At 50.1% G+C, this 15,242-nt stretch overlaps 1 protein-coding gene across 1 annotated transcript in view; it reads right to left on the bottom strand.

Moving 5' to 3' along the window:
• Nucleotides 1-1,876: 1,876 nt before the first annotated feature.
• The window catches only part of LOC140494488 (solute carrier family 46 member 2-like), a 32,628-nt gene continuing 19,262 nt past the window's right edge, over nt 1,877-15,242 (bottom strand). The window contains exons 2-4 of the mRNA XM_072593713.1: nt 10,007-10,090; nt 9,687-9,843; nt 1,877-3,801 (exon numbers count right to left, since the gene is read on the bottom strand). Of these exons, the coding sequence (XP_072449814.1) occupies nt 3,675-3,801; nt 9,687-9,843; nt 10,007-10,090 (368 nt within the window). The 3' untranslated portion in view covers nt 1,877-3,674. The remainder of the gene's footprint in view (nt 3,802-9,686; nt 9,844-10,006; nt 10,091-15,242) is intronic.

The following is a 15,242-nucleotide window of genomic DNA, read 5'->3' as shown; positions in this document are numbered from 1 at the left end:
TATCTGCAGACCTCACTTTCTCCAGGAAAGGAGGGAAGCCCTGTCTGAAAGGTGAGCTCTCTCTGATCCCTGTTGGTGTATGCATTCTGACGAGGCCAGCTTGGAGTGTGTATTATCAGAAGTGAACACCGGGATCAGTGCTCGCTCAAACCAACTGCCTTGGTCGTCCCCTACCCTCATGACCAAGAGCTGGCATCGGGTCTGTGTGTCCCTCTTTGGCTTTGCTATGTCTGAGAAGATGTACTGTTAGGCTCCACACCTGACCATTGAGCGTGAATCACTCAGGGTTAATTGGACATGACAATGGGCAATTGGAGACAAGTGGAAAATTACTGGCCTGGTGTAGAAACAACTTCTTTTGGCTGTTGGCTAACTGCATAACCTTGATGGTCAATGGGAAGTATTCTTTAGTGTAATCGACCCAGGGCCACCAGGATGATATTTTCACCTTATTGTCAGCACTATGGAATATCTGCAAACGTACTAAGAGTACAACGAAATGGTGGTACAGCACGTAACCAGAACAGTATTGATATCAGGGACTCTGTCCCACTCATCAGGCTTGACCTTGGAGCAGGATCATGCACGGTGCCAGGAACTTTGAGTTCCCAGACCAGCAATTACAGAGGGGTCCCCGACGGGGACAGGGCAGTGAGACCCACTGTCATTAAACACTCAGTGCTAACAACTGTGCTATCTCAGACCACCGGACTATGTATATTATGAGGTTTCAGATAATAGATTCACTTGTATAAGTAGATTAACCTAAAAAATTTGCTTTATGTCAAAATACACGTGCCTTCTTGTAATCATTTTGACCAGACCATTAGATATTTTCAACCTAACAATACAGAAGACAAGAAAGATTTTAATGGTTAGTTCTACTACTTCACCTTTTTTAATGGTCATATTTATTAATTACTCATTTTTAGAAATCATCAATGTATCATGTTCTTGTTGCCTGACGTATTGTCCTTAACGACTGGGCAGGTAAAATCCAGACAGCTCTGTGTAACACTGTCAACACTTTAATATTATTCTTGATCCATAGACACCCATGAAGAGATCAGACAGGACTGCTCAGATGCCCAAAATCGTGCATTGCACTGGCAATGACAGCAGCACTGACTGGGACACCACACTGGGCAATGACATCGGCACTGGCTGGGGCACCACACTGCCAATGACATCGGCACTGACTGGGACACCACACTGGGCAATGACAGCAGCACTGGCTGGGGCACCGCACTGGCAATGACAGCAGCACTGACTGGGGCACCGCACTGGGCAATGACAGCAGCACTGGCTGGGGCACCGCACTGGACAATGACAGCAGCACTGACTGGGACACCGCACTGGCAATGACAGCAGCACTGACTGGGGCACCGCACTGGGCAATGATATCGGCACTGACTGGGACACCGCACTGGCAATGACAGCAGCACTGACTGGGGCACCGCACTGGGCAATGACATCGGCACTGGCTGGGGCACCGCACTGGCAATGACAGCGGCACTGGCTGGGGCACCGCACTGGCAATGACAGCAGCACTGACTGGGACACCACACTGGGCAATGACAGCGGCACTGGCTGGGGCACCGCACTGGCAATGACAGCGGCACTGGCTGAGGCACCGCATTGGCAATGATAGCAGCACTGGCAATGACAGCAGCACTGGTAATGATAGCTCTAGTGAGGACAGGGACACTGGTAAGGTCAGGGACACTGGTGAGGACAGTAGCACTGGTGAGGACAGTAGCACTGGTGATGATAGCTCTGGTGAGGACAGTGACACTGGTGAGGACAGGGACACTGGTGAGGACAGTTTATGATGCAAACTGATGTCTAGAGCTTGGGGATCTCGGGTACAGTTTTGAATTTGGCAGATGACACGATCCGCATGTGTAATAAATGGTGAGGAGTTAGGGATGGACATGGACTGGTGAAACGGACAGAGACATAGTCGATGGAATTCAATATTGTAAGGCATGTCCTTTAGCAGGAAGAATGAGGACAGACAATTAGTTTTAAAGGAGTTGAAAGAAAAGAGACGTCAGAGAATGTTTGCAAACTTTTTTTTCCAAGTAAAGGTACAAGTTAACTAAGCCATTAATAAAGCATTTGGGATAATTCAACATAGACATAGAGTGCAAACATCAGGCAGTTACGCAAAACATGTAAATGACACTAGTCTAGCTTTGGTCCAACAAAACTTCATTCATAATGGACTTCACTTGTCACATCCTGCTAAACAAAGTGCTACTTATTACTGCAGGTCGTTCTGCTATGACGCGCGGTCCATTCATCTGAACTTGCTGTAACGCGATTGACAAATTGGGGGCATGGTTTCTAAAGTGATAAGTTTTAAAACCTATGTTGGCTATAACGTGATACAACACTTTAAGTGCTATTTTTAAAGAGCAATTTGTCCATAATGCGGGGTTGCACAAGGACACAATTGTCGTGTTATAGAAAAACTACCTGTACTTTCTACTTCCTGTTGGCAAGCCAATCTTCTATCCATGGTGTAGGTTACCTCCTACATCAATCAGACTTTATTTTATTTCACAACAATCCTTGAAATGGCACTTTATCAAAACCCCACTGGCAATCTAAGTGTTGTATATTGTCAGGCTCCCCCTTATCCACAGTGCATGTTATTCCTTCAAAGAGCCACAATAAATTGGTTAAATACAACCTCCCTTTTAGCAAAGTCATGCTGACGTTTCCCAGGGAATTGCTCAGTCTTTGCCCTCTCACTGTTCCAACTGTGAAAGAGGTTAGACAGGCATTTATGAGCAGCTTATTCACTCAGTGCCAACCTCTTGTCTTGACCCGGGTGGGTTTGTATTGCTCTGATGGTAAATTGTGCATTTACTGGATGATAACAGGAAGAATAAGTCAGAACTTCTGTTTTCAATAAGGGTGTGGTGTTGGGCAGTTGCCCAGAGTTGACAGTTTATAACGTAAGCAGGATGACCGATTCTGACCAGTGAGGGAAAAATAACTCAGTGGTGTGCACTATTACAGAATCCTGAAACATTTCTCTGCTGTATGAACAAATCAGGGTCATTAAGCAAACAGAAAGCTCCCACTGTGAGGTAGGTCAACATTGTTTTCAAGGTGCAATATCTGACAATAAATGAACAGATAATTATCATTCACTTCAGCTGATCTTCCATTCAATCGCAGGATGTGGGAATCATCGGCCCTCATTGTCCTTCAGCTGCTTTGAATTATTTTATAAACTGAAGGGTTTGTGAGATCTCATTAAAAAAAAAGGGTTTGTGAGATCCTTTCATCTTGATTTGGGACTGGAGCCACATTAACACTCAAACTGGCCAAGGATGGTAGCTTTCCCTCCCTCAAGTAACTAGTGAATCAGTTGCCGATTTCTTGACCACCTGATAACCTCAGGGACATTTTTAAAGCTGGATTTAAATGCTCAATATTCCCTTTCTCTGCATTAGGTCCAGTAACATTACCACCAGACTATCATTCCCAAAAGGAATGTTTGAGAGCTACACAAAGCTCCCACTTCAAGGCTCCAAGCATTTTCAATTTGAGACTCAGAAATGAAAGTTCCTACTGGGCATGTCCCAATGTAATTCCCTTGAACTTTAACCTCTTAGTCACTTTAGTCGATTGGATTTCCACATCCCAGCTGTGACTTGTCATTCCGAAAGAGACAACATACAGCTGTCATCACTGTAGTACAGTTCCTCTGCGATCAGTCGCTGTGCTGAGTCTGTGCCAGCAATTGAGCTATAAGTTCCCCTTTTCTCTCTCCAGCTGTAAACCCTAGAACAAAAATAGATACAGAAAGCAGCCATTTCATCCATGTGCTGTACCAGGGCAATGCAAACTAGCCCCACTGACCCCTCTCTTCCCATTGTCTGGTGTTAATCCCATAATTATTATGGAACTGATATAAAGCATCAGAAGAATGGTGAATGTAAGTGGGAAGAGATTAAACAAAGGGGGAGAAAATGGAGTCAAGATAGGAAGAAATAAGGTGAGTGGGGAGTCAGGCAGGAGCTTTAACACACGTAGCAACAGGTTCAAGAACAGCTTCTTCCCTCCTCTTATTAGACCATCTGAATGGACTCTCTAACTTCAAATAATGTCCACCCCTTGTGCAGCTGTAACCTGTGTAGCCTCACTCTGTCTGAGCACCCAATGATCTGTATGTTCTTGTTTGCTATGATCTGCCTGTACTGCTCGCAAAACAAAACTTTTAGGTACATGTGACTACAATAAATCAACTCAATATCAAATCAAAACAGGCCGAAAGGATGGGTCTTGCCTGGGAATTTTTGCTTTGGGAAAGAGGTAGAAGCAAGTTGTATCGGGATTGAGGGACTATGAGGTGGGAAGATGTGGAGGGATTGAGGGACTATGAGGTGGGAAACTGTGGAGGGATTGAGGGACTATGAGGTGGGAAGATGTGGAGGGATTGAGGGACTATGAGGTGGGAAGATGTGGAGGGATTGAGGGACTATGAGGTGGGAAGATGTGGAGGGATTGAGGGACTATGAGGTGGGAAGATGTGGAGGGATTGAGGGACTATGAGGTGGGAAACTGTGGAGGGATTGAGGGACTATGAGGTGGGAAGATGTGGAGGGATTGAGGCACTATGAGGTGGGAAACTGTGGAGGGATTGAGGGACTATGAGGTGGGAAGATGTGGAGGGATTGAGGGACTATGAGGTGGGAAGATGTGGAGGGATTGAGGGACTATGAGGTGGGAAACTGGAGGGATTGAGGGACTATGAGGTGGGAAGATGTGGAGGGATTGAGGGACTATGAGGTGGGAAGATGTGGAGGGATTGAGGGACTATGAGGTGGGAAGATGTGGAGGGATTGAGGGACTATGAAGTGGGAAACTGTGGAGGGATTGAGGGACTATGAGGTGGGAAGATGTGGAGGGATTGAGGGACTATGAGGTGGGAAGATGTGGAGGGATTGAGGGACTATGAGGTGGGAAACTGTGGAGGGATTGAGGGACTATGAGGTGGGAAGATGTGGAGGGATTGAGGGACTATGAGGTGGGAAGATGTGGAGGGATTGAGGGACTATGAGGTGGGAAACTGTGGAGGGATTGAGGGACTATGAGGTGGGAAGATGTGGAGGGATTGAGGGACTATGAGGTGGGAAGATGTGGAGGGATTGAGGGACTATGAGGTGGGAAACTGTGGAGGGGAGGTCTCCAGAGGAGATGAGGTCAAAGATAGTCCTCGCAACTACAGCCTGATATTTCATGGATGTTTCATATTATATGTTTCTTTAACGTTTTTAAAATCTCCTCTAAATCATTTCTGAGACTCAGACAGGGCCCAGTTCCCTCTCAGGCAGCCATTGGAACGATTCGGCCACAGGATGTGTGAGGGAAGGACATTGAGACCTGACCATTGGATGATGCAGGCAGAGCTTTTATCGTTCAGTCAGGAGCAGCTAGGGGCCAAAAGGCTGTTGTGATTCACCATGTGAGGAGATGGTATTCTGCTGGTGGCTAAGAATGCAAGTTCTCTATAAAGGTAGCGTTTAGTTAGTAGTCTTATGTAGTAATCTGTTACAGTGAGCATCTTACATTGAGAAATTTTGATGTGTAATTCTTTCAGCTATTAACTGGAAGTTTGAATCTCGTTACAGGTTTCGATGGGGATTGTGAAATGCTCCTGACCAACATCCTCACTCCTCACGCTCTGTCAAGATAAGCTTCTGCTTGCTGCCCTTCTCTCTCCAGCACCACTGGCCCCTTCTCTCAACCCCAGCTAGTCATCTGGGTTCTCTGTCCTGGTTAAAGAAGCTGCGATTGCCCGATGGCGCCATGTTTCTCCATTCCCTGCCCTGCTCCCCCCACCCCCACACCCCCATCAACAGCTACTAACCTCGGGGGGGGTTCATCAATGGGCGATGTGATTGGACAAAGGACTGTCACTGCAAGGTCTGATTGCATGAGGTAGAGTCACTGGGTGATGGTCTGGATGGAATTTAAGGGTGAGTGTGAGGGTGGGGGTCAGTGAGGGTGGGGGTCAGCAAGGGTGAGGGTGGGGGTCAGTGAGGGTGGGGGTCAGCAAGGGTGAGGGTTGGGGTCAGTGAGAGTGGGGGTGGGGTCAGTGATGGTGGGGGTCAGTGAGTCTGAGGGTGGGGGTCTGAGGGTGGGGGTGGGGGTCAGTGAGGCTGAGGGTGGGGGTCTGAGGGTGGGGGTGGGGGTCAGTGAGGCTGAGGATAGGGGGTCAGTGAGAGTGAGGGTGGGGGTCAGTGATGGTGGTGGGGGTCAGTGAGGGTGGGGGTCAGTGAGGGTGGTGTGGGTCAGTGAGGGTGGGGGCCAGTGAGGGTGAGATGGGGGAGGGTCATTGAGAGTGGGGGTGGGGTGTCAGTGAGGGTGAGGGTGAGGGTGGGGATGTCAGTGAGTGTGGGGTGGGGGATCAGTGAGGGTGAGTGTAAGGGTAGGGGTCAGTGAGAGTGAGGGTGGGGGGTCAGTGAGAGTGAGGGTGGGGGGTCACTGAGGGCGAGGGTGGGGGTGGCAGTGAGAGTGGTGTGGGTCAGTGAGGGTGGTGGCCAGTGTGGGTGAGGGTGGGGGGGTCAGTGAGAGTGTGGGTGGGGGTCAGTGAGAGTGGTGGGGGTCAGTGAGGGTGAGTATGAGGGTGTGGGGTCAGTGAGAGTGAGGGTGGGGGGGTCAGTGAGGGTGTTGTGGGTGAATGAGGGTGGGGGCCAGTGAGGGTGAGGGTGGGGGGGTCATTGAGAGTGGGGGTGGGGGGTCAATGAAGGTGAGGGTGGCGGGGGGTCAGTGAGAGTGGGGGTGAGGGGTCAGTGAGAGTGAGGTTGGGGGGTCAGTGAAAGTGAGGGTGGGGGTGAGGGGTCAGTGAGGGTGAGGGTGGGGGTCAGTGAGTGTGGGAGGTTCAGTGAGGGTGAGGGTGGGAGAGTCAGTGAGAGTGATGGTAGGGGTGGGGGTCAGTGAAGGTGAGGGTGGGGTGTCAGCGAGTGAGAGGATAGGGGGGTCAGTGAGGGTGAGGGGTCAGTGAGCATGTGGGTGAGGGAAAGTGAGGGTGGTGGAGATCAGTGAGGGTGAATATGAGGGTGGGTTGTCAGTGAGAGTGAGGGTGGGGGTTCAGTGAGGACGAGTGTGGGGGATCAGTGAAGGTTGTGTGGGTCAGTGAGGATGGGGGCCAGTGAGGATGAGGGTGGGGTGTCAGTGAGGGTGAGGGTGGCAGCAGGGGGTCAATGAGGGTGAGGGTGGGGGGTCAGTGACAGTCATGGTGGGGGTGGGGGGGTCAGTGAGAGCGAGGGTGGGGGGGTCAGTGAGGGTGGGGGTGGGGGTCAGTGAAAGTGATGGTGGGGATGGGGGGGTCAGTGAGGGTGAGGGTTGGGGTCAGTGAGTGTGGGGGTGGGGGGTCAGTGAGCGTGAGTGTGAGGGTGCGGTTCAGTGAGAGTGAGGGTGGGGGTCAGTGAGAGTGAGGGTGGAGGTCAGTGAGAGTGAGTGTGGGGGTGGGGGTCAGTGAGAGTGTGAGTGGGGAGGGTCAGTAACGGTGAGGGTGGGGGGTCAGTGAGAGTGAGGGTGGGAGGTCAGCGAGAGTGAGGATGGGGGGGTCATTGAGGGTGAGGGTTGGGGTCAGTGAGTGTGGGGGTGGGGGGTCAGTGAGCGTGAGTGTGAGGGTGCGGTTCAGTGAGAGTGAGGGTGGGGGTCAGTGAGAATGAGGGTGGAGGTCAGTGAGAGTGAGTGTGGGGGTGGGGGTCAGTGAGAGTGTGAGTGGGGAGGGTCAGTAATGGTGAGGGTGGGGGGTCAGTGAGAGTGAGGGTGGGAGGTCAGCGAGAGTGAGGATGGGGGGGTCATTGAGGGTGAGGGGTCCATGAGCGTGTGGGTGGGGGAAAGTGAGGGTGGTGGAGGTCAGTGAGGGTAGGTATGGGGGTGGGGTGTCAGTGAGAATGAGGGTGGGGGTTCAGTGAGGGTTGTGTGGGTCAGTGAGGATGGGGGCCAGTGAGGGTGAGGGTGGGGGGTCAGTGAGGGTGAAGGTGGCAGCAGGGGGTCAGTGAGGTGAGGGTGGGGATCAGTGAGAGTCATGGTGGGGGTGGGGGGGTCAGTGAGTGTGGGGGTGGTGTGTCAGTGAGGGTGAGGGCGAGGGTCAGTGAGAGTGAGTGTGAGGATGGGGGTCAGTGAGAGTGTGGGTGGGGTGGTCAGTGAGGGTGAGAGTGGGGGGTCAGTGAGAGTGAGGGTGGGAGTCAGTGGGAGTGAGGATGGGGGTGGGGTTCAGTGAGGGTGAGGGTGGGAGGGTCAGTGAGAGTGAGGGTGAGGGGGTCAGTGAGAGTGATGGTGGGGGTGGGGGGTCAGTGAGGGTGAGGGTTGAGGTGGGGGGGTCAGTGAAAGAGTGGGTGGGGGGGTCAGTGAGGGTGAGGGTGGGGTGGGGGGGTCAGTGAGGGTCAGGGGGGGGGTCAGTGAGAGTGAGGGTAGGGGTCCGTGAGAGTGAGGATGGGGGTGGGGGTCAGTGAGGGTACGGGTGGGGTCAGTGATAGCGATGGTGGGGATGGGGGGGTCAGTGAGTGAGGGTGGGGGGGTCAGTGAGAGTGAGGTGGGGTGTCAGTAAGAGTGAGGATGGGGTTAGGGGGTCAGTGAGAGTGATGGTGGGGATGGGGGGATCAGTGAGGGTGAGGGTGGGGAGTCAGTGAGAGTGAGGGTGGGGGTGGGGGGGGCAGTCAGGGTGAGGGTGGGGGTCAGTGAGGGTAAGGGTGGGGGTCAGTGAAACTGAGAGTTGAGGGTCAATGAGAGTGAGGGTGGGGGGTCAGTGAGGGTGAGGGTTGGGATGTCAGTGACAGGGTGGGGGTCAGTGCGAGTGAGGGTGGGGGTGGGGGGTCAGTGAAGGTGAGGATGGGGTTTCAGTGAGAGTGAGGGTGGGGGTCAGTGAAGGTGAGGTTTGGGGTGTGGGGTCAGTGAAGGTGAGGCTGGGGGTTCAGTGAGAGTGAGGCTGGGGGGGTCAGTGAGAGTAAGGTGGGGGTGGGGTGTCAGTAAAGGTGAGGGTGAGGGGTCAGTGAGGGTGAGGGTGGGGGTCAGTGAAGGTGAGGGTGAGGTGTCAGTGAGGGTGTGGGGTCAGTGAGGGTGAGGTGGGGGGTCAGTGAGGGTGAGGGTGGGGTCAGGGAGAGTGAGGGTGAGAGGTCAGTGAGAGCGAGGGTGAGGGGGTCAGTGAGAGTGAGGTCGGGGTGGGGGGCTCAGTGAAGGTGAGGGTGAGGGTGTCAGTGAGAGTGAGGTGGGGGTGGGGGGTCAGTGAGTGTGAGGGTCAGTGAGAGCGTGAGAGTGGGGGTGAGTTTGAGGTTCTGTGTGAGAGTCAGTCTCTAATGCATTGTCAAAAATCACACAACACCATGTTGATTTTTAACTTTGTCCACCCCAGTCCAACACGATACCTCCACATCTAATGCAGCGTGGAGATGAATGCTGAGGGAAAGAGTGTTTTGGGAAAAGGAAGTGTGGGAAAGGGGTGAGATGTTGTGGTTCTGTTCGCCGAGCTGGGAATTTGTGTTGCTGACGTTTTGTCCCCTGTCTAGGGGTGAGATCATGTTCCATTAGAGAGAGATAGAGAGGGATGCAACATCGAGAAGATGGGTGGAGAAGTGGAGGATGTTTGAAAGAACAGAGGAACATGGGAAATGAGGGCAGATAGGGTGGGCTCTGTCACACAGAGGGGTACTTACACAAGTGGGACAGTGCTGGACCAACATATCGCTGCAGCCAAGAGCAGAAGGAAGTTACTCTCCGATTGGAGAGAGCCAGCGTACAGACTGTTGAACAAAGCGGTGGAAATCACGTCTGTTAAAGCCATCGCTGACTGGAGCCAGGCAAAGATGGAACCTGAGAGGAAATTCAAGATTTCAGACAGGCTGTGATGAGCAACAGCATGATAGATCTGTCATTGAAGCAAACAGTCTCTGCACATAAGGACACTCACTCTGTATAATCCCATTTACTCTTTACAATCACATTCACCCTCTATAACCGTTGACTCCACACTTACCGTAAGAGGCCCCTTCCATTTGCTTCGACAGCTGAGCTCGAATAGTAGGCAACGGAATACAGGAGAATAACATCATGCTGCGAGCTGGAGGATACAAAGGTCACAGTGTCACTGTATGTCCACAGACTGCCCCATCACTGTGTGTACACAGACTGCCCCGTCACTGTGTGTACACAGACTGTCCCGCCACTGTGTGTACACAGACTGCCCCATCACTGTACGTCCACAGACTGCCCCGTCACTATGTGTACACAGACTGCCCCATCACTGTATGTCCACAGACTGCCCCGTCACTGTGTGTACACAGACTGCCCCGTCACTGTGTGTACACAGACTGCCCCGTCACTGTGTGTACACAGACTGCCCCAACACTGTGTGTACACAGACTGCCCCATCACTGTACGTCCACAGACTGCCCCGTCACTGTGTGTACACAGACTGCCCCATCACTGTGTGTACACAGACTGCCCCAACACTGTGTGTACACAGACTGCCTCGACACTGTGTGTACACAGACTGCCCCGTCACTGTGTGTACACAGACTGCCCCGCCACTGTGTGTACACAGACTGCCCCGTCACTGTGTGTACACAGACTGCCCCGCCACTGTGTGTACACAGACTGCCCCGCCACTGTGTGTACACAGACTGCCCCGACACTGTGTGTACACAGACTGCCCCGCCACTGTGTGTCCACAGACTGTCCCGCCACTGTGTGTACACAGACTGCCCCGTCACTGTGTGTACACAGACTGCCCCGTCACTGTGTGTACACAGACTGTCCCGCCACTGTGTGTACACAGACTGCCCCGTCACTGTGTGTACACAGACTGCCCCACCACGGAATAGTACCAGATGGTTGGAGGGAGGTGAATATTGTTCCTCTGTTCAAGAAAGGGAATAAGGAAATCCCTGGGAACTACAGGCCAGTCAGTCTTACATCTGTGGTAAGCAAGGTACTAGAAAGGATTCTGAGAGATAGGATTTATGACTCTTTGGAAAAATATAGTTGATTAAAGATAGTCAGCATGGCTTTGTGAGGGGCAGGTCATGCCTAACAAGCCTTATTGAGTTCTTTGAGGATGTGACAAAACACACTGATGAAGGTTGAGCAGTGGATGTGGTGTATATGGATTTCAGTAAGGTATTTGATAAGGTTCCCCATGGTAGGCTCATTCAGAAAGTTAGGAGGTATGGGATACAGGGACATTTGCCTGTCTGGATACAGAATTGGCTGGCCGAAAGAAGACAGCGAGTGGTTGTGGATGGAAAGTATTCTACCTGGAGGTCAGTGACCAGTGGTGTCCCACAGGGATCAGTTCTTGGGCCTCTGCTCTTTGTAGTTTTTATAAATGACTTGGATGAAGAAGTGGAGGGGTGGGTTAGTAAGTTTGCTGATGACACAAAGGTCGGTGGTGTGGTCGATAATGTTGAGGGCAGTTGCAGGCTACCACAAGACATTGACAGGATGCAGAGCTGGGCTGAGAAGTGGCAGATGGAGTTCAACCTGGTTTAATGTCAAGTGATTTGTTTTGGAAGGTCGAAATTGAATGCTGAATATAGGGTTAAAGACAGGATTCTTGGCAGTATGGAGGAACAGCTCGATCCTGGGGTCCACATACACAGATCCCTCAAAGTTGTCATCCAAGTTGATCGGGTTGTTAAGAATGTGTATGGTGTTTTGGCTTTCATTAACAGGGGGATTGGGTTTAAGAGCCATGAGGTTTTGCTGCAGCTCTTTAAAACCTTGGTTGGACTACATTAGGAATATTGTGTCTAGTTCTGGTCACCCCATTATTGGAAGGACTTCGATGCTTTAGAGGGGGGTGTAGTGGAGATTTACCAGGATGTTGCCTGGACTGGAGGGCTTGTCTTATGAAAAAAGAGGTTGAGTGAGCTAGGGCTTTTCACACTGGAGAGAAGAAGGAAGAGAGATGACTTGATAGAGGTGTACAAGATAATGTAAGGCATAGATAGTGTAGACTTTTGCCCAGGACAGCAATGGCTGTAACAAGGGGTCATAACTTTAAGGTGATTGGAGGAAGGTTTAGGGGAGGTGTCAGAGGTAGGTTAGAACATAAAATATAAAACATAGAACATTACAGCGCTGTACAGGCCCTTTGGCTGTCCATGTACTGCCAACCTGTGGAACCAATCTGAAGCCCATCTAACCAATGCTATTCCATTATTATCCACATGCCTATCCAATGACCATTTAAATGCCCTTAAAGTTGGCGAGTCTACTACTGTTGCAGGCCCCTACTACTCCACACCCCTACTACTCTCTGAGTAAAGAATCCAACTCTGACATCTGTCCTGTATCTATCACCTCTCAGTTTAAAGCTATGTCCCCTCATGCTAAGGAACTAAGGAAAAAGGCTCTCACTGTCCACCCTATCTAACCCTCTGATTATCTTGTATGTCTCTATTAAGTCACCTCTCAACCTTCTTCTCTTTAATGAAAACAGCCTTAAGTCCCTCAGCCTTTCTTATAAGACCTTCCCTCCAGATCAGGCAACATCCCAGTAAATCTCCTCTGCACACTTTCCAAAGCTTCCACATCCTTCCTGTAATGCGGTGACCAGAACTGTACACATTACTCCAAGTGCAGCCACATCAGAGTTTGTACAGCTGCAACATGACCTTGTGGCTGAAACTGAATCCCTCTACCATAAAAGCTAACACACCGTATGCCTTCTTAACAACCCTATCAACCTGGGTGGCAACTTTCAGGAATTTATGTACATGGACACTGAGATCTCTCTGCTCATCTACACAACCAAGAATCTTACCATTAGTCATAGAACATAGAACAGAACAGCACAGAACAGGCCTTCAGCCCACGATGTTGTGCCGACCACTGATCCTCATGTATGCACCCTCAAATTTCTGTGACCATAAGCATGTCCAGGAGTCTCTTAAAGGTCCTCAATGACCTTGCCTCCACAACTGCTGCTGGCAACGCATTCCATGCTCTCACAACTCTCTGTGTAAAGAACCCGCCTCTGACATCCCCTCTATACTTTCCTCCAACCAGCTTAAAACTATGACCCCTCATGTTAGTCATTTCTGCCCTGGGAAATAGTCTCTGGCTAGCGACTCTATCTATGCCTCTCATTATCTTGTATACCTCAATTAGGTCCCCTCTCCTCCTCCTTTTCTCCAATGAAAAAAGAGTCCGAGTTCAGTCAACCTCTCCTCATAAGATAAGCCCTCCAGTCCAGGCAGCATCCTGGTAAACCTCCTCTGAACCCTCTCCAAAGCATCCACATCTTTCCTATAATAGGGCGACCAGAACTGGACGCAGTATTCCAAGTGCGGTCTAACCAAAGTTTTATAGAGCTGCAACAAGATCTCACGACTCTTAAACTGTCCACTTGGGTGGCCATTTTAAGGGATGTACCTGCACCCCAAGATCCCTCTGTTCCTCCACACTGCCAAGAATCTTATCCTTAATCCTGTACTCAGCTTTCAAATTCGACCTTCCAAAATGCATCACCTCGCATTTATCCAGGTTGAACTCCACCTGCCACCTCTCAGTCCATCTCTGCATCCTGTCAATGTCCCGCTGCAGCCTACAACAGCCCTCTATACTGTCAACGACACCTCCAACCTTTGTGTCGTCTGCAAACTTGCTGACCCATCCTTCAATCCCCTCATCCAAGTCATTAATAAAAATTACAAACAATAGAGGCCCAAGGACAGAGCCCTGTGGAACACAGAGTCCAGTACTCCTTATTCCTATTGCTCCTTCCAAAGTGAATCACCTCACACTTTTCCACATTAAACTCCATTTGCCACCTCTCAGCCTAGCTCTGCAGCTTATTACTGTCCCTCTGTAATCTGCAACTTCCTTTGGCACTATCCACAGCTTCACCGACTTTAGTGTCATCCACAAATTTACTAACCCATTCACCTACGCCCTCATCCAGGTCATTTATAAAAATAACAAAATGCAGTGGCACCCAAACAGATCTTTGCAGTAACTTACTAGTAACTGAACTCCAAGATGAACATTTCCCATCAACCACCACCCTTTGCCTTCATACAGCTAGCCAATTTCTGATCCAAACCACTCAATCACCCTCAATCCCATGCATCCATATTTTGTGCAATAGCCTACCATGGGGAACCTTATCAAACACTTTACTAAAATTCATTTACACCACACAACTGCTTTACCCTCATTCACCTGCTTAGTCACCTTCTCAAAGAACTCAATAAGGTTTGTGAGGCATTATCTACCCTTCACAAAACCATGTTAACTATCCTTAATCAAATTATTCCTTTCTAAATTATTATAAATCCTATCTCTTATAATCCTTTCCAACACTTTATCCACAATTGAAGTAAGGCTCCCTGGTCTATAATTACCAAGGTTGTCTCTACTCCCCTTCTTGAACAAAGGTACAACATTTACTATCCTCCAGACTTCTGGCACTATTCTTGTAGACAATGATGACATAAATATCAAAGCCAAAGGTTCTGTAATCTCTTCCTTAGCTTCCCAGAGAATCCCAGAATAAATCCTATCCGGCCCTGGGGAGTTATCTATTTTCACACTTTCTAGAATTGTTAACACCTCTGCCTTGTGAACTTCAATCCCATCTAGTCCAGTAGCCTGTATCTCAGTATTAGATTAGATTACTTACAGTGTGGAAACAGGCCCTTCAGCCTAACAAGTCCGCACTGACCTGCCGAAGCACAACCCACCCAGACCCACTTACCCCTTCGCCTAACACTACGGGCAATTTAGCATGGCCAATTCACCTAATCTGCACATTTTTGGACTGTGGGAGGAAACCGGAGCACCTGGAGGAAACCCACGCAGACATGGGGAGAATGTGCAAACTCCACACAGTCGCCTGTGACGAGAATTGAACCCAGGTCTTTGGTGCTGTGAGGCAGCAGTGCTAACCACTGTGCCACCGTGCCGCCCCAAATTTTCCTTGAAAACATTGTCTTTTTCCTGTGTGAATACCAATGAAAAATAATCATTTAGAGTCTGTCCTATCTCCTCAGACTCCATGCACAACTTCCCACTACTGTCCTTGATTGGCCCTAACCTTACTCTCATCATTCTTTTAGTCTTGACATACCAATAGAAAGCTTTAGAGCTTCCCTTGATCCTATATGCCAAAGACTTCTCATGTTCCCTCCTGGCTCTTCTTTGCTCTCTCTTTAGGTCCTAACTTGTAACTCTCAAGAGTTACTAACTGAGCCTTCATGGTCTCATTT

This window comes from Chiloscyllium punctatum, chromosome 24 (genome assembly GCF_047496795.1).
Source record: "Chiloscyllium punctatum isolate Juve2018m chromosome 24, sChiPun1.3, whole genome shotgun sequence".
Lineage (NCBI taxonomy): Eukaryota > Metazoa > Chordata > Chondrichthyes > Orectolobiformes > Hemiscylliidae > Chiloscyllium > Chiloscyllium punctatum.
This window is presented reverse-complemented; position numbering and strand designations above follow the sequence as displayed.